The sequence below is a fragment of the Pleurodeles waltl genome, chromosome 10, assembly GCF_031143425.1.
Source record: "Pleurodeles waltl isolate 20211129_DDA chromosome 10, aPleWal1.hap1.20221129, whole genome shotgun sequence".
NCBI classification, from domain to species: domain Eukaryota; kingdom Metazoa; phylum Chordata; class Amphibia; order Caudata; family Salamandridae; genus Pleurodeles; species Pleurodeles waltl.
In genome coordinates, this window is record NC_090449.1 from 292,611,626 (window position 1) to 292,630,874 (window position 19,249).

General features: G+C 45.1%; 1 protein-coding gene across 4 annotated transcripts in view; it reads right to left on the reverse strand.

Moving 5' to 3' along the window:
• PARN (poly(A)-specific ribonuclease) overlaps positions 1–19,249 on the reverse strand; it is a 690,538-nt gene that overhangs the window by 527,754 nt on the left and 143,535 nt on the right. For 2 of the 4 annotated variants that reach the window (XM_069210428.1, XM_069210424.1), the window contains exons 11-12: positions 18,851–18,928; positions 3,199–3,255 (exon numbers count right to left, since the gene is read on the reverse strand). In XM_069210428.1, the coding sequence (XP_069066529.1) occupies positions 3,199–3,255; positions 18,851–18,928 (135 nt within the window). Of the gene's footprint in view, positions 1–3,198; positions 3,256–18,850; positions 18,932–19,249 lie in introns of all 4 variants that reach the window. The other 2 variants (XM_069210427.1, XM_069210423.1) reach the window with 1 other exon arrangement.

Below are 19,249 nucleotides of genomic sequence, written 5' to 3' on the forward strand. Positions count from 1 at the left end.
TCCCTAGAAAAGCACTGACCATCAAAGGCATAATGACGTGACATGAGATTGTGCATCAAGTAAATCAATCCAGTTTTGGCCATTAGAATAATACTATTTGATATAAGGGCAATCTCTTGCTCCATGTGGAGAAGTCAACCTCATGAAGCGCTATGTTCTGCACCATCTCTCCAGTTCACTGGCTGCAGTACCTCATGGGTTCATGGGCACTGTCACCCGGTCTCTCTTCAGAGCGGTTAGTGGCTCAGGGCACCCTGCCAGACTGTAGAAGCCCAGATGTCATGAGCGCAGTCTGTGACCTGAATCATTTTTGTTTCAGCATAGGAAATTTAGCCTGAAGATGTGTAGCTCATCTGCTTCTTGTTGCAAGTCATCGATTAATCATCCTTTCACCTAGAAAGGTTTGTCATACAATGCTACAATAAAGACGCCTTTTTTTGCAGGAGTGGGCAATGTCACAAAAGTAATTAACAGAAGATGCTTGTAGATATGTGCCATCCAAGATATTGTCCTAGGGGACATAAGAACCAGTGTGTGGCTGCTCATTGAGGACCTTGCTAATTTGATTGACCACCTCTCACTTCAGGACTTACCTTCAGCATGCAAGATGGCTCAGCGAATTAGGCGATGGCTGTTGGCATCAGTGACCTTCAGATCACAAGCTTCAATTCCAGCCAACCTAACACAATCTATCATCATTCCAAGGCTGTTAAATTAAGTACGATTATATAACCCTTCTTATTTACAGCGTTAAAGAATAGCGAAACTGCACAATCGACAGCAAGATATTAGATCTGTAGTTGTCAGTATTTTAGATACAGACGTATGTTCCCAACAAAGGGACACCTACAATTCCCAGACAAGTGTTATTACTTAGACATCAGCAGCACTCCGCAGTGTAAAAGGCAAATGGTATGTTTAATGAATGTAAATGTATAAAGATGCCTACACAGCATGCTCAGCAAACCTAAATTGCATTATAAGCATGCAAATGGCTTTGAATGTTTAAAGCTTCCTCCTTATATCTTCTATATGATGTGCAGATCATGGACTTGAGACCTGACCTTCCATCCTCCTGAGGTTGGTAAAATGAGAAAAATTTAATCAGGTAAAAGTAAGCAGAGGGCTCACTTCACAGAACTGTGTTTTTTGTATTTTGTTGATGAAATCTCTAGTTAACTTTAAGAGCAAAAAGATCACTGGAAATCAATCTGAGAATGTTGTGCATCAGGCAGGCTTAATGATCCCGGTAGGGGGTCATTAGCTGGCCATATGGATGTACCCAAGCCGTCAACATTTTCTTTCGTCTATTCGACCTCTGCCTCTTTTCCTACAAGCGTCTACATTAAGTACTTTGTGATAATGGTTCTCCAAATGCTAGTCAGTTACTGATTATTGGTTTGACATCTTGGAGTTTGTACGGTATGTCCCTTACCTTCACAGAAATAAAAACGAAGAAAGCAACTAACAACTAGAGACTAAAGACCAGAGAGGTTAACAGTAAAAAGTAAGTCCTGACAAGGTGTTTCTTAGCAGAATAAAGCACTCTAAGACAAAATAAACCTCAGTAACACACCCTTGCTCTTTTCAAGCTACAGTCTGCAAACACCACAAGGAATAATCTAGACTTTCTCCAATCTGCATGTTTTCACAGGCCTGTGAAGGCCAAATCATGCTCCCAAACAAAATGCATTCACTTTCTGCAATGAAACTGTAAAAAGCATAAGTGAAATTGGTTCCATTCCCCTACTTTTAAACTTCAGCCAAGAAGCACAATAATGTCCACGTTGTAGGAACTGTCCTCCAAGACGTCTTTACTTTCCTAATAGAAAAACCTGCCTCAGGAATGACCGGTCCTTAATGGAATTGGGGCACAAAAAGAAATAAATGCAGCTGAGTCTACCAATAGGATGTTGAGCAGAAGGTGTAACTAACCTTAGGAGGTCAATACCCATTAGCCATAATGGATTTTGTGGCACGGTTTATGGAGGCCCCAAGAGGAGCACTATCTCTCTGCATGCACAGTTTGGTACTGGATTAGATAGTTCACTGCCTGCTTCAGCCTGAAAGTGATTGTCAACCACTGGACTGGTTCACAAAGTGGACGGAACAGACAGGCTTGAGAAGACCAATGAGTTTGAAATGGGGATTTAGTGTTCCCACAGCAGATGAGCTAATCAGGGAGCCAGCCAGGCAGAAGATCTGGACCAATAATAAGCGAGGGAAAACTAGAAGTTTCAGAATGGTTAAGTCTTAATCCATGTGAGGAGAGGGCAGCAGTTGAGTTTTAGGTTCTGGAGGACCAGAATGTCCAGGATGGGGATTTTGGACTGTGGCATTCAAGATAGTGAATGTTGGAAAGTTACAACTAGGATAGAAAAAAGTGATTTTTAATGCCCTTGGATAACAAAGATTAACTGCTGAATCCAGAAGTTAAAAGGCAGATGCATGAGACCGAATGAGAAGCATTAGATCAATAAGAGGCAAGGAGGGCAAGTGGACTGATCTAAGTAATGGGTATAGAGGTAGTAACAATTCTTGAAATGGGTCTTTTTGGGGAACAGGAGACAGGGACTGAAAGTGGTAGGAAGGTGGTACTTTACTAGTGGGTAATGGTTATGTATTATCATGCAATAAATTTCTCTTATGACATTTTTTGTAAAACTTTGGATTTGTGCAGCAGGCTTTTTCCCCCCATAATAATTACACATTACATACAACCCAAATATCATTGTATGCCCGCATGAGAGCACTAATTCTTTAGAGTGTATGAGGGACTAAGCACATAGAAAACTATCATAAATAGGCACATTTCACATTTTTAGTTATAAAACCTCACTTTCTGGCATAACCAAATGCTGGCTTTGTATATTTGTATATATAAAACATTAGGTAAGTAATGGTGGGAGACCTCTGTACGTACCTTTTACTGTTACCTACTCCATTTTTCCATTATCCCCAGTCCTATTAACTTTAGCTCGTAATAGTAATCACTTACTGTTTCCTTCCCACTGTCTGTACTTTTGCCATCAAAATGAATTATCCTGAGATTTGTGTTCCCCAATATACCTAAACTGAAAACAACATGTACATGGAGTAGAGTGCTACCCATATGCAAATACACTCCAGCATCTCATCAGGGGTAAAACAAAAGAAAAAGAGCTATTTAAATGCAATTACAATATAAAAAATACTTACAGAATTTGAAATAGCATGGATTACTCTGGAAAATCCAACAGCATTATCCAGTTCCTCCTGCAATGTACAACATTAGAAAAATAAAAAGGACAATCAAGACAGCTCCACAGATTGCAATTGTACAACTTTTGAAAATTGTAATTATTGTAAACAGTGACTTATGGTTACATTTATGTGTGTTAACCTTATCACTGATAGTTGATTAAATACAGTATTTCGCAACAAGGCGAATGAAACATAAATGAGAAGTTAAATTAAAGTTAAAATGCTATTTAGTTTTTAAAGATTGTTGTAGCTACAAAACAAACAGAAAAGTAAGAAATAAGAATGCAGATTTCAACAACTGTGCTCTAATACAGATTGAATCTGTGCAGCCAAGACCTCTGTGAACTTAAGCAATCAGGATCAATCAAAATGCTTTAGGAAATATTAAGTCACCCTGGATTGGCAAAAAGAAAATAATACTATGCAGAGTTGAAAACTAACTTCTGTGTTTGCTAAGAAAGGAATATATGTCATTCTACAATCCTCCATATATTGGTTCAAATTAATATTAACCATGCCAAATATTCAAATAATTGAATGCCTAAGCTTCCAAAATATCAGCAGAATGGGGTAACTGACAAAAGCAGAGAACTGTGGCATGTAATATACCTGGGGCTTAGAAAACAGATGTTTTTATGCCCTTAGGAACAGAAGTTGTAGCAACTGGAGAACAAGTAAATTCTGCAGAAGCAAACTGATTACAGTACCCTTCTCTGGAGTGCTCCTAATTTGTTTGTGAATTTATAAATCAGTCAGGTGCTCAATGCACCCGTGCAGCAAATATTGAGTTGCACCAATAATATGCTTGTATAAATATCTTTTGCCGTACAACAAGATATTTGCAAAGTAATGCACATTCATTCTCAAAATTAAGCTAATTAAAAGAACTAAAATCAAACCACAAAGTAATGAAAACTGCCTGTTGCAAATGGACAACGCTGTTGGATTAACAACTGATTTGGAAGACAAGCCAGAATGCGGTGTTGGAAGCATGCCGTAAAAGCAGGTTTGCATGCCCTGAAGACTCTGAAATGCCACCATATTTTCTTGTGCAGCTCCACTAGTTCTCAAAATCAAAAGCATTACTTTTGACTGAACATCTGCTTATCAAGTTACCCAATTCTCACAAAAATTAAAATAAGTGACAATAAGTGCATAAAATGACATGTAAAAGGTAGAAATGCTGTCCTATCTAGACACCAAAACTACTATACTAATGTATATAAAATGTTACTCTTGTTATGTTTCTACACCAAATATATAATGCAATGGAGCAGCTTTGGTCCTCCTATTTGGGTCCAACATGAAGCAGTTATGGTTTTCTTTTAACTGTTCACTTACCGTACTCATTGTCTTTTCAAAATAAAGGATTATGGTTAGAGTGAGACTACTTGGGTCAACTTGAGGCAACCGTCTTTAAATCTGCTTTAGTCAAAATGGCTAACAAAATCAAAACTAGAGACAGAGCCACATGCAATCCTACTTATTTAATATTGATATTTAAGGATGTTTTATATGCACACATTATTTGGCCTTTAGTAAATTCACTTTAGGCTGCTGTACATTGGAACTTGTGTACTTTCCAATTTAAAAAATGGAACATCTTGTGTCCTTGCTGCTGGGACCCTGAGCATCCTCGGTCTTCCAAGATCAAGCTTTCAATTGCTGCTTCCCAAAATAAGCCTGCTTAAGCATTGCATATGCATGCATGGAGGTTCCAGGTTTTGAATGAGGACTTAAATGATAGGGGTGCTGTTTGGCTGGGAGGTAATCACAGAAGGACACTGCAGATCACATAGGTAATATGCAGAAAGAAAAAAGGAAATCCATGTTCAATACTTCTGGTCAGGAAAGCTGTGAATGATGGCTGCAACCAAGACCCAACAGGGTCCCAATGGTTGAAGGCTGCTGCATGGGATGTTCGGACATATTTCACTGCCTTTTATAGAATGCATTGATGGGGAATTCCACAATCTCAAGGCCTTTCAGATTGTAAAACTCACGTGTGCCTCTTATGTGGAGAACTCCCAGAATGTACAAAAATGAAAATGTCACTTACCCAGTGTACATCTGTTCGTGGCATCAGTCGCAGTAGATTCGCATGTTCTGCAATAGCTCGCCATCTGGTGTTGGGCCGGAGTGTTACAAGTTGTTTTTCTTCGAAGAAGTCTTTCGAGTCACGGGACCGAGTGACTCCTCCTTTTGTCTCCATTGCGCATGGGCGTCGACTCCATCCTCGATTGTTTTTCCCCGCAGAGGGTGAGGTAGGAGTTGAATTGTAGTAATAGTGCCCATGCAATGGAGTGACTAAGTATGCACTTATTTAAGGTTGAGATGATACATATATAAATAATTGAAGGTAACTTCCAAACTGCTACAGGCTCCCGGGGAGGCGGGTGGGCACATGCGAATCTACTGCGACTGATGCCACGAACAGATGTACACTGGGTAAGTGACATTTTCAGTTCGATGGCATCTGTCGCTGTAGATACGCATGTTCTGCAATAGACTAGTAAGCAGTTATTTCCCCAAAAGCGGTGGATCAGCCTGTAGGAGTGGAAGTAGTCTGAAATAATGTCCTTAATACAGCTTGACCTACTGTGGCTTGTTGTGCGGATAACACGTCTACACAGTAGTGCTTGGTGAATGTGTGAGGCGTAGACCATGTGGCTGCCTTACATATTTCTTGCATTGGGATGTTTCCTAGAAAGGCCATGGTAGCACCTTTCTTTCTGGTTGAGTGTGCCCTTGGTGTAATGGGCAGCTGTCGTTTAGCTTTAAGGTAGCAGATTTGGATGCATTTAACTATCCATCTGGCTATACCTTGTTTTGAAATTGGGTTTCCTGCATGAGGTTTTTGAAATGCAATAAAGAGTTGTTTAGTCTTTCTGATGTTCTTTGTTCTGTCAATGTAATACATTAATGCTCTTTTGACATCTAATGTATGTAGTGCCCTTTCAGCTACGGTATCTGGCTGTGGAAAGAACACCGGAAGTTCCACTGTTTGATTTAGATGGAACGGTGAAATAACCTTTGGCAAAAATTTAGGATTGGTCCTTAGGACGACTTTATTTTTGTGTAGTTGTATAAAAGGTTCCTGTATAGTAAACGCCTGAATCTCGCTTACTCTTCTCAGGGAAGTAATGGCGATGAGAAATGCCACCTTCCAGGTTAGGAACTGTATGTCGCAGGAGTGCATGGGTTCAAAAGGTGGACCCATAAGTCTAGTTAGGACAACATTTAGGTTCCATGAAGGAACAGGTAGTGTTCTTGGTGGTATAATTCTCCTAAGGCCCTCCATGAATGCTTTAATGACTGGTATTTTATATAGGGAAGTTGAATAGGTAGTCTGCAGGTATGCAGATATTGCTGCAAGGTGAATCTTAATGGAAGAGAAAGCTAGGTTAGATTTTTGTAAGTGAAGCAAGTAACCCACTACATGTTCTGGAGTTGTGTGTAATGGTTGTATTTGATTAATATGGCAGTAGCAAACAAACCTCTTCCATTTACTTGCATAGCAGTGCCTGGTGGATGGCCTTCTTGCTTGTTTTATGACTTCCATACATTCTTGGGTAAGTTGTAAGTGCCCGAATTCTAGGATTTCAGGAGCCAGATTGCTAGATTCAGCGATGCTGGATCTGGGTGTCTGATCTTTTGGTTGTGCTGTGTCAACAGATCTGGCCTGTTGGGCAATTTGACGCAGGGTACCACTGATAGGTCTAGCAGCGTTGTGTACCAGGGTTGCCTTGCCCAAGTTGGTGCTATCAATATGAGTTTGAGTTTGCTTTGACTGAGTTTGTTTACCAGGTAAGGAAGGAGAGGGAGAGGAGGAAAAGCGTAAGCAAATATCCCTGACCAGTTCATCCATAGGGCATTGCCTTGGGATTGTTTGTGTGGGTATCTGGATGCGAAGTTTTGGCATTTTGCGTTCTCCCTTGTCGCAAACAAGTCTATCTGAGGTGTTCCCCAGAGTTTGAAATAAGTGTTCAGTATTTGGGGGTGAATTTCCCATTCGTGGACCTGTTGGTGATCTCGAGAGAGATTGTCTGCGAGTTGATTTTGTATCCCTGGTATAAACTGTGCAATTAGGCGAATTTGGTTGTGAATTGCCCAATGCCAAATTTTTTGTGCTAACATGCTTAACTGCGTGGAGTGCGTCCCTCCCTGCTTGTTTAGATAATACATTGTTGTCATGTTGTCTGTTTTGACGAGAATGTATTTGTGAACTATTATTGGTTGGAAAGCTTTTAGTGCTTGAAAAACTGCAAGAAGTTCTAGGTGATTGATATGCAGTTTTGTTTGATGTATGTTCCATTGTCCTTGTATGCTGTGTTGATCGAGGTGTGCTCCCCACCCTGTCATGGAAGCATCTGTTGTTATTACGTATTGTGGCACTGGGTCTTGAAAAGGCCGCCCCTTGTTTAAATTTATGTTGTTCCACCACAGAAGCGAGAGGTAAGTTTGGCGGTCTATTAACACCAGATCTAGAAGGTGACCCTGTGCTTGAGACCACTGTGATGCTAGGCATTGTTGTAAGGGCCTCATGTGCAGTCTTGCGTTTGGGACAATGGCTATGCATGATGACATCATGCCTAGGAGTTGTAATACCATCTTTGCTTGTATGTTTTGTGTTGGATACATGCGTTGTATGATGGTGTTGAAATTTTGAATTCTTTGTGGACTTGGAGTGGCTACTCCTTTTGATGTGTCTATTATGGCTCCCAGGTATTGTTGTACCTTGCGTGGCCGAATCTTGGATTTTGTGAAATTGACGGTGAACCCTAGTTTGAAGAGGGTTTGTATGATATGATTTGTGTGATTTGAGCACTCTATTAACGAATGGGCCTTGATTAGCCAGTCGTCTAGATATGGGAACACATGTATTTGCTGCCTTCTGATGTGTGCAGCGACTACCGCTAGACATTTGGTAAAGACTCTTGGTGCGGTTGTTAATCCGAAAGGCAGTACCTTGAATTGGTAATGTATTCCTTTGAATACAAACCTTAGGTATTTCCTGTGCGATGGGTGAATTGGTATATGGAAATAAGCATTCTTGAGGTCTAAAGTTGCCATGTAGTCGTGCAGCTTTAGCAATGGCAATACTTCTTGTAGTGTGACCATGTGGAAGTGGTCTGATTTGATGAAAGTGTTGACTACTCTGAGGTCTAGGATTGGTCTCAGTGTTTTGTCCTTCTTTGGTATCAGAAAGTACAGTGAGTAAACTCCTGTGTTTATTTGTGTGTTTGGCACTAATTCGATTGCATTCTTTTGCAATAGTGCCTGCACTTCTATCTCTAGGAGATTGGAATGGTGTGTTGTTAAATTTTGTGCTTTTGGTGGTATGTTTGGAGGGAACTGTAGAAATTCTATGCAGTAACCATGTTGGATAATTGCTAGAACCCAAGTGTCTGTAGTGATTTTCTCCCATGCTCTGTAATAATGACCTATTCGTCCCCCCACTGGTGTTGTGTGGAGGGGGTGAGTGACATGTGAGTCACTGTTTAGTAGTAGGGGTTTTGGGGCTTTGGAATCTTCCTCTATTTCTAGGGAATTGCCCTCCTCTATATTGTCCCCGAAAACCTCCTCTATACTGTCCTTGGTAACTGGACGGTGTGGCTTGTGAGGTGCTGGCTTGTGTGCTTTGACCCCGAAACCCCCCTCGAAAGGGCGTTTTACGGAATGAGCTGTAATTCCCTCTGCTCTGCGGGGAGTAGAGTGCGCCCATGGCTTTGGCAGTGTCCGTATCTTTTTTGAGTTTCTCAATCGCTGTGTCCACTTCTGGACCGAACAGTTCTTTTTCATTAAAAGGCATATTGAGAACTGCTTGTTGAATCTCTGGTTTAAATCCAGACGTTCGGAGCCATGCATGCCTTCTGATAGTTACAGATGTATTAATTGTCCGTGCAGCTGTATCTGCAGCGTCCATGGAGGAGCGGATCTGGTTGTTGGAGATGGCCTGTCCCTCCTCAACCACTTGTTTTGCCCTATTTTGGAAGTCTTTGGGCAGATGTTCAATGAGATGTTGCATCTCGTCCCAGTGGGCTCTGTCATAGCGCGCAAGTAGTGCCTGGGAGTTCGCGATGCGCCACTGGTTTGCAGCTTGTGCTGCGACTCTTTTACCAGCTGCATCAAACTTGCGGCTTTCTTTATCTGGGGGTGGTGCATCTCCAGATGTGTGAGAGTTGGCCCTTTTCCTAGCTGCTCCTACAACAACAGAGTCTGGTGGCAGCTGTGTTGTGATGAAAGCCGGGTCTGTAGGAGGCGGCTTATACTTTTTTTCCACCCTTGGTGTGATTGCCCTACTTTTGACCGGGTCCTTAAATATGTCTTTTGCGTGCCGGAGCATACCAGGGAGCATAGGCAGGCTTTGGTAGGAGCTGTGGGTGGAGGAGAGTGTGTTGAACAGGAAATCATCCTCGACCTGTTCTGAGTGGAGGCTTACGTTGTGAAATTGTGCTGCTCTAGCCACCACCTGAGAGTACGCGGTGCTGTCTTCTGGTGGAGATGGTTTTGTAGGGTATGCCTCTGGGCTGTTATCTGACACTGGGGCGTCGTATAGGTCCCATGCGTCCTGGTCTTGGTCACCCTGGCTCATGGTGGTGTGAGCTGGGGAGTGTGATGGCGTTTGTGCTGGTGAAACGTTAATCACGGGCGGAGGAGAGGGTGGTGGTGTAACTCTTTTCACCACTTTTGGTTGTGGTGCTTGTTCCGTCTGGAACTCCAACCTTCTCTTTCTCCTAATGGGGGGGAAGGGTGCTTATTTTTCCTGTCCCCTGCTGAATGAAGATACGCTTTTGCGTATGGTCCGCATCAGTTGCTTGTAGCTCTTCCTCAAACCTATGCTTCTGCATTTGGGAGGTTAGCGAGTGCTCTTCTGTATAAGAGCCTGAAGCTGGGTCGCTTGCAGTTTGTTTCGGCGTCGAAACTGTGTCTGCGTGTTTTTTCGGCTCCGAGGTGACTTTTTTCCTTTTCGGGGCCGAAACCTCTCGGCGTCGATCTGTTTCGGTGCCGCTGTCTCGGCGTCGAGCCGTGTCCACACCGGCATCTCGGTGTCGAGGCTTGTCTCCAGCTCTTTCTCGGTCCCGAGAAGGCTGCGTGCCGGTGTCTCGACCGGAGTCGGACGATCTCGGCACTGTTTGGGCCTTTTTCGGTGCCGACGGTCGGTCACCGATTTTATGGGTTGAGCCATGGCCTGGTGGCAGTGGCGTCCCCTGGGCCTTGTAAATGTTTCTTTGTGTGGTTTTCGACGTCTTACTCACGGTTTGTGTATCGTCGAATCCTTCGGAGTCTGAGTCTTGGATCGAGAAGGTACCTTCCTCTTCCTGTTCCTCGAACTCCCGTCGGGCTGTCGGTGCGGACGCCATTTGAAGTCTTCTGGCTCGACGGTCTCGGAGTGTTTTTCGGGACCGGAACGCACGACAGGCCTCGCAGGTGTCTTCGCTGTGCTCAGGTGACAGGCACAGGTTGCAGACCAAGTGTTGGTCTGTGTAGGGGTATTTATTGTGGCATTTGGGGCAGAAACGGAACGGGGTCCGTTCCATCGGCGTTCTTCAGCACGCGGTCGGGCCGACCAGGCCCCGACGGAGGATCGAAAAATTACCCCGAAGGGCACCGGAGCTCTTCGATCTTCGATGCGGTGTTGAATGTAAGTATGCCGATCCCGAACGCAACAATACCGACGAAAATCTTCCGAAATTAACTATTTTTTCTGTTCCGAAACTCGGAGCGACAGGAACACGTCCGAACCCGATGGCGGAAAAAAAACAATCGAGGATGGAGTCGACGCCCATGCGCAATGGAGACAAAAGGAGGAGTCACTCGGTCCCGTGACTCGAAAGACTTCTTCGAAGAAAAACAACTTGTAACACTCCGGCCCAACACCAGATGGCGAGCTATTGCAGAACATGCGTATCTACAGCGACAGATGCCATCGAACCTAGGATTATGGATTCCCCTGAAAAGTAGAGAAAAGACTGGATTGTATTATCATCAAGTCCTTTAAACCATCCCCTGGTAACGTCAGTCGCACTTAATGACCTGTATGGATGAGCGGTTTAGCCAAATCATTGACCTATTTTTGAAGGCATTTTGTTTTCTCTCTACCAGGTTGACCTACTGGCTACAAAATAAATAAAACACTATTGTTAATAGTATTGCTCACCTAAAGGTAAGTTTTAAATGGTGGGTGATTGGGCTTTACATTTTCAACTATTTAAATCAGTGTTTTTTGTTTTTAACAAAAAATGTAAATGTATGCTGAATTAAGTGCTGCGGGGTTATTCTTGATGCAGATAGGACTTCACATCATAATCAGCTCTGAGGTCAACTGGTGCTCTTACAAATATGCTAAATTGAAACCTATCTCCCTATGATATCTCAAATGAGCCTTAATATAGGGGACACTGATGAATGCCAGAATAAGACTACTGCATCTGCCTACATGCTATGTTTATAGGCAGAGGGCAAAAAATGTTGCATAGCATCTCATCTTCAGCCTCACTAAAAGTTTACTTATACAACTTCAGTAGCTACTGGATCAAGATCGGATCTCTTTTAGAGCAGAGCGCTGGATGTATAAAAGCATCTAGCCAACCACATACGCCTCTATACAACATCTAGGTAGTTGTGAAATCAATTTAAAACATCAAGATTAAAGGGAGACATTTTCAGGGATAGGGCACCGCTAAAACAATTCTGTACAACTTCCATTTTAGAAAGGCATTTACAACACATGTTCTAGCTAACCGTGTAAGACCAGTGCAAAGTCACCTAATGTGGTACTGAGCACAACATAAATGTCATGAAATTATCCATTTCTATAGTCCCAAAACATCACATCCCACAAGTACTTGAGCAGAGCACAAGATGACATAACCTGAACCGACTGTTCGCTAGTATAGGCATTACTAACCATTGTAGCAAAAGCATACCTCAACAGTGGGGCATTAACAAGTCTAACGGTACTACAAAACCACATGACTGGCAACAAGCAATACAAAGGAATTATAACTAGCATTTTCTTTTTAATGCAACTTGAGTGTTTAAAGACAGACCTCTTCATAAATCAAGTTAAACATTTCATTTCAAATCTTTTTATAATTATCTCAAATAGTTTTAGAAATAATAAAACGCTACTATGGCTATAGCGGCATGAGAGCTCATTCCTTCATCCCTTCTAGAGCAGCAAAACAGCCAATAGAACGAGTTACTTACCTTCGGTAACGACTTTTCTGGTGGATACATTAGCTACCTGTGGATTCCTCACCTCATGAATACTCCCATGGCGCCAGCATTCGACGGAAATCTTCTTACTAGTCTCTGCACGTCGACGAGGACGTCACTGTCGCCCACGCGACGCCGTCTGACGTCATACAGGCAATAAGAGGTCCTCGACGACGTGCGGACGTCAGTACCAATCATTTTTTACGTGCATGAGAACAACCAGGCAATGCAATGAAAGAGCAAGGCAACATCCATTATATTGTAAAATTACACCACATTGTATGAATAACTGTAAATCTTTTTATGTACATATATATATATATATATATATATAAAACTCTCTTTTAAAATATATACACACAACAAGTATATACATAAAGATATATACACATATACATATATATATATAAATATATTATATATACATCTATTGCACCCTCAAAGACCAAGAGGAGCGCACTCAAGGATTACTTGGCAAGACCAGAAAGGCAACGGGGAGGCGGGTGGGACCGTGAGGAATCCACAGGTAGCTAATGTATCCACCAGAAAAGTCGTTACCGAAGGTAAGTAACTCGTTCTTCTGATGGATACAACTACCTGTGGATTCCTCACCTCATGAATAGAGTCCCAAAGCAGTACCACGCCCGGCGGTGGGTGCCTAAATGGTCAAACCAAGAAATCCTGCAGCACTGACCGTGCAAAATGGCCGTCCCTTCTAACCTCAGAATCTAAACAGTAATGTTTTGCAAAAGTGTGAAGGGACGACCAAGTTGCGGCCTTGCAGATGTCGACCACCGGAACACCTCTGGCTAAGGCCGAAGTGGCCGACTTAGCTCTGGTGGAATGAGCTCTAATGCCCTCAGGAGGATCCTTCTTTGCCAAAGAGTAACATATTTTAATGCAAAGAACAACCCACCTGGATAGTGTTCTCTTGTGGACTGCCTTTCCTCTCCTCTTGCCCACGTATCCAATAAACAGCTGATCCTCCAGCCTGAAATCCCTTGTTCTATCGATAAAGAAGCTCAACGCTCTCTTTGGGTCCAGACGGTGCAGTCTTTCTTCCTCTTTGGAAGGATGAGGCGGAGGATAGAACGTGGACAAAGCAATTGCCTGAGCCAAATGGAAGGGTGAAACAACCTTCGGGAGGAAAGCAGCCTTGGTCCTCAACACCACCTTATCCCCATAAAAAGTTGTATAAGGGGGTTTTACTGATAAGGCCTGCAACTCACTCACTCACTCTCCTTGCTGATGTTATAGCTATCAGGAAGACTGTTTTTAAAACCAAATACCTCAAGGGGCAAGAATGCATAGGTTCAAAAGGGGACCCCATAAGGAAAGTCAGGACTAAGGACAAATCCCATTGCGGCATAACGAATGGCTTTGGAGGATATTGATTTAGAAGACCTTTCAAGAATCTGATAACAATAGGGGATTTAAATAAAGATGGTTGGTCTGGAAGACATATGAAGGCTGACAAGGCCGATAAATAACCTTTAATGGTAGCCACTGCACAACCTTTCTGCGCCAGAGATAGAGCAAAAGACAAAACGTCCGATAGATGAGCATGTAAAGGATCAATCTGCCTCTCTCCACACCACGCAACAAATTTAGACCACCTATTAGCGTAGATAGATTTAGTGGAGTGTCGCCTGGCCGCTAATATAACATCCACTACCTCAGGCGGGAGAGAGAAGGAACTCAGGTTGCCCCGTTCAATCTCCAGGCATGTAGGTGCAGACTCTGGAGGTTGGGGTGTAGAACCTGCCCCTGCGACTGTGAGAGGAGGTCTGCCCTGAAAGGGAGACGGAGCGGCGGGCACATTGAGAGTTGGAGAAGGTCGGAGTACCACACCCTCCTTGGCCAATCCGGAGCTATTAAGATTACTAGAGCCCGGTCTTGGCGAATCTTCCTCAATACTTGAGGAATCAAGGGTATGGGAGGAAACGCGTAAAGCAACTGGCCGCACCAGGTCATTTGAAACGCGTCCCCCAACGCTTCCTGCATCGGATACTGAAGGCTGCAGAACAACGGACAATGCACGTTCTCTCGAGTGGCGAACAGATCTACCCGAGGAAACCCCCACTTATGGAAGATTAAACAGACTTGATCTGGATGGAGACGCCACTCGTGGTCTGCCGAGAAGTGGCGACTGAGACTGTCCGCACGCACGTTCAAAACTCCGGCCAGATGGTTTGCTATCAAGCAAATCCGATGGTCCTTTGCCCAGGACCATAGTCGAAGAGCTTCTCTGCAGAGAAGGTACGACCCCACTCCTCCCTGCTTGTTTATGTACCACATCGTGGTAGTATTGTCCGTTAGGACCTGTACCGACTGACCACGAAGGGAAGGGAGGAAGGCCTTGAGAGCCAGACGTACAGCCCGTAACTCTAACAGATTGATGTGAAAAATCTGTTCCTCTGGAGACCAAAGACCTTTGATCTCCAGATCCCCCAGATGAGCTCCCCACCCTAGAGTGGAAGCATCCGTTATGACTGTGGCCACTGGTGGCGACTGCTGGAACGGCTTTCCTTGTGAAAGATTGTTGCTTGCAATCCACCACTTCAAATCCACAGCAGCATCTCTGGAGATCTTGACAGTACCCTCTAGATCCCCTCTGTGTTGAGACCACTGCCTTCGGAGGCACCACTGAAGAGCCCTCATGTGCCAGCAAGCATGCGTGACCAACAGAATGCAGGAGGCAAAAAGACCGAGCAGACGAAGGACCTTGAGGACTGGAACTACCGCTCCATTTCGAAACATTAGAACCAAATCCTGAATATCTTGAATCCGCTGAGGCGGAGGAAAGGCCCGACCCAATGTTGTATCCAGTACTGCCCCTATGAACAGGAGGCGCTGAGAGGGCTCTAGGTGAGATTTGGGCTTGTTCACCGAAAAGCCCAGGTCGAACAACAACTGGGTTGTTGACTGCAGATGACGCAACACAAGCTCCGGGGACTTGGCTTTGATCAACCAATCGTCCAAGTAAGGGAATACTGCTATCCCCTTCCTTCTGAGCTCTGCCGCAACCACCGACATCACCTTCGTGAAGACTCGAGGTGCTGAAGTAAGACCAAACGGAAGGACCGCAAACTGGTAGTGTTGCGATCCCACCACAAACCGGAGATACTTCCTGTGTGACTTGAGTATCGGGATATGAAAGTAAGCATCCTGCAAGTCGACAGACACCATCCAGTCTTCCATGTTCAACGCCAAAAGCACCTGTGCTAGGGTCAGCATCTTGAACTTTTCCTGCTTGAGGAACCAATTCAAGATCCTCAGGTCCAGAATTGGTCTCAAACGACCATCCTTCTTGGGAATCAGGAAATACCTTGAGTAAACTCCTTGACCCCTTTCCTGCTCCGGGACCAACTCCACCGCGCCCTTTAAAAGGAGGACTTCTACCTCCTGTTCTAGCAACAGGAGGTGTTCTTGTGAACAATACGAAGGGCGGGGCGGGATGAGGGGCGGAAACTCCCGAAAGGGAAGGGTGTAGCCTTTTCCCACAACACTGAGAACCCAAGTGTCCGACGTAACAGTCTCCCATTTGGTGAGAAAATGCTGTAATCTTCCCCCTACAGGAGAGGAGTGAGTGGGAAATGGTGGAAGCCTAAGGCTGCTTCCCCTGCTGCACCCCGCCAGAGGATGAGGAAGAGGCAGAGTGCTGCTGAGAGGCTCCCCTGGTGCGGACCCTACCCCTCCCCTAAAAGATCTATAGGGATGGGAAGAGGCAGGTTGCTGATATCTTCCACGAAAGGAAGAGGAGGAAGAGCCACGCCCAAATCCACGAAACCTCCTGAAGAATCTGGAAGAGGCCGTGGAAGAAGGAGCTTGGAGTCCCAACGACTTAGCCGTGGCCCTGCTCTCCTTAAAACGTTCCAAGGCCGAATCAGCCTTAGCCCCAAACAGTTTGTCCCCATCAAACGGGAGATCCAACAATGTGGACTGTACATCTGCCGAAAAGCCCGAGTTACGGAGCCAGGCCTGTCTCCTTTCCACCACAGTTGTGCCCATTGCTCTGGCTACCGAGTCGGTGGTATCCAGTCCCGTCTGGATAATTTGGGTCGCAGCAGCCTGGGCATCAGAGACAAGATCCAAAAGACCCTGGGGAAGCTCTGTAAACGAAGAGGAGATGTCATCCATCAGAGCATGAATATACCTCCCCAGGATACAGGTTGCATTGGTGGCTTTTAACGCCAGACTGCAGGCCGAAAAAATCTTCTTCGACTGCGCCTCTAGCTTTTTTGAATCTCTGTCCCCAGGCACCGTCGGAAAAGAACCAGGCGCTGACTTGGACGAACAGGAGGCCTGCACTACCAAGCTCTCCGGCGTAGGGTGCCTAGATAGGAAACCAGGATCAGTTGGAGCCGTCCGATACCTCCTGGCCACAGCTCTGTGAACTGCTGGGGAAGATGCCGGCCTCTTCCACACCTCTAAAACCGGATCCAGCAGAGCGTCATTAAAAGGTAACAGAGGCTCCGCCGCGGCTGAGGCCGGATGCAACACCTCTGTCAAAAGGTTTTGTTTCGCCTCCACCACCGGCAAAGGCAGGTCCAAAAAACTAGCTGCCTTCCGTACCACTGTATGAAAGGAAGCAGCTTCCTCAGTATATTCCCCCGGGGACGAAAGGTCCCACTCAGGGGAAGTGTCCAGCCCACTGGCCGACTCCAGTCCACGCAGCCCATCACCCGAGTCCTCTAGCTCTCCTTCCTCTAGGGCTCGTTGGTACTCCTGCTCTTCTAGTACCCGGAGAGCACGCCTCCTTGAATGCAGTCGTTGCTCAATCCGCGGAGTCGACAATGCCTCCGCCGAAGTCGGAGATCGGCGCCGATCTTCCGAAGCCACCGACGCCGCATCCGGCGCCACAGGTAACTTCGGCGCCGACTGAAGAGCAGTTGAAACGGATGGACCCACCGGAGTCACAGGCCGAAATCTCGACGTCGACAGGATGGAAATCCCTGGGGCCAATCCCTCCGAAGCCACCGGAGCGGCCACCGGCGCCGACACTGGCGCCGAGCCCACGTTCCCAAACGGGAGAAAGGGCATAAAGGGTGCCGGCCGAAGAGGCGCAGGATCACCCAAAGAAAAGGCCAAAGGCCCAGCCGGAGCACCCCCTGGAGCCATCTGTTGGAAGATGGCATACATCGCATTCAAGAATGCGGAACTATCGGCTCCAGGGGTGGGAAAAGCCGGATACTGGGGTGCCTGTCTCGGAGGCGACCCCGACGCCTGCCTCGGCGTCTGCGCCGGAGAAAACACTTGAGGCTCCAATACCTCAATCACCGACGCCTGTCCAGGCGAAGTAGGAGACGCCGGAGAGGGCAACGGCGTCGAAGGATGCGGCGTCACCGTGGGGCTGACCTCCCATGTCCTTCGGCGCCGATCCGGAGACCTGGAACGAGCCTCCCTTGAATGACGCCGAGATTCTCTACGGCGCCGGGAGTCTCGATGACGCCGATGTCTTGGAGAAGACTTCTTGTGATGCTTCTCCTTTGACTTGGCCATAAACAGCTTCGCCTCACGTTCTTTAAGGGCCTTCGGATTCATGTGCTGACATGAATCACAAGTCGAGACGTCGTGGTCGGAGCTCAAACACCAAAGGCAATCGGAATGAGGATCCGTCACCGACATCTTGCCTCCACACTCACGACAAGGCTTAAATCCAGACTTTCTCTGCGACATTATTTCCACAGAGAAAGAGTACGCAGCAAGATATACACTGTAACCGCAAGAGTAACAGTTGCTCCCTCGAAGATAACCGTTTCGAATGCACGGAAAAAAGGGAACTGACGTCCGCACGTCGTCGAGGACCTCTTATTGCCTGTATGACGTCAGACGGCGTCGCGTGGGCGACAGTGACGTCCTCGTCGACGTGCAGAGACTAGTAAGAAGATTTCCGTCGAATGCTGGCGCCATGGGAGTATTCATGAGGTGAGGAATCCACAGGTAGTTGTATCCATCAGAAACAGCCTAATTTATATCAATACGCTTTAGAACATTAAAAATGTCACTCTCCTTTCCCTACAATCAGTCTGTATTTCCATCTCAAGTTATTTCCTACTCAGTCCCCATTCATTATTGGTATTCACATTTTCTCTACCTCTTACTGTATTAGGGAGCAACAATCAAACATCTGTACTTGCTTTTGTCTCAATAAATTTAATCTGTTCTTTTGGGGATTCTGTAAATTTACTAAACAACAAGTAAAATAAATGTTTTTCTAAAAGAAGACTGAATTTATTCTAGTGCCTTTTATTCCCTAACATTTGCCAAAAAAGTTCCCATTTTAACCAAGTGCATCAATGCACTTAAGTCCTCACTTTACCCACAATGTTGTCTATTACTAATACAACTGTTTTGTAAATATTTTACTTTCAAAAACACTTACCTGTTCCCTTGCTTGCCTCTGTTGCTCTTTTCTTTTACGTTCGTCTTCATCCACCTTACTAATAATGATGTAGCGTTCCTTCTAAATGAAATTAGCTGTATTGGTCATCATATATATGAATTACATCATGAAGAAGAAAAATTACCGCTCCAATTAGCAGACCAAGTTTGTGGAACTAGTGGTGTGGGAAGGGTTATTCTAGTGCTACACATGAATATGCTGGGCATCAAGTTAGAGAATTTAGTTTCAGTAAACCAACTGGTACAACTGTGACAACTGCATTGTTAAGTTTGGGATTGCTCCAGGTCTCCTCAGAGCAGCTGTAGTTTATTAAAAATCAAAAGGTATTGCAAGGTTAGTTTGTAAGGATGCACAGGTGGGGGAAACCATCCTTTGTCT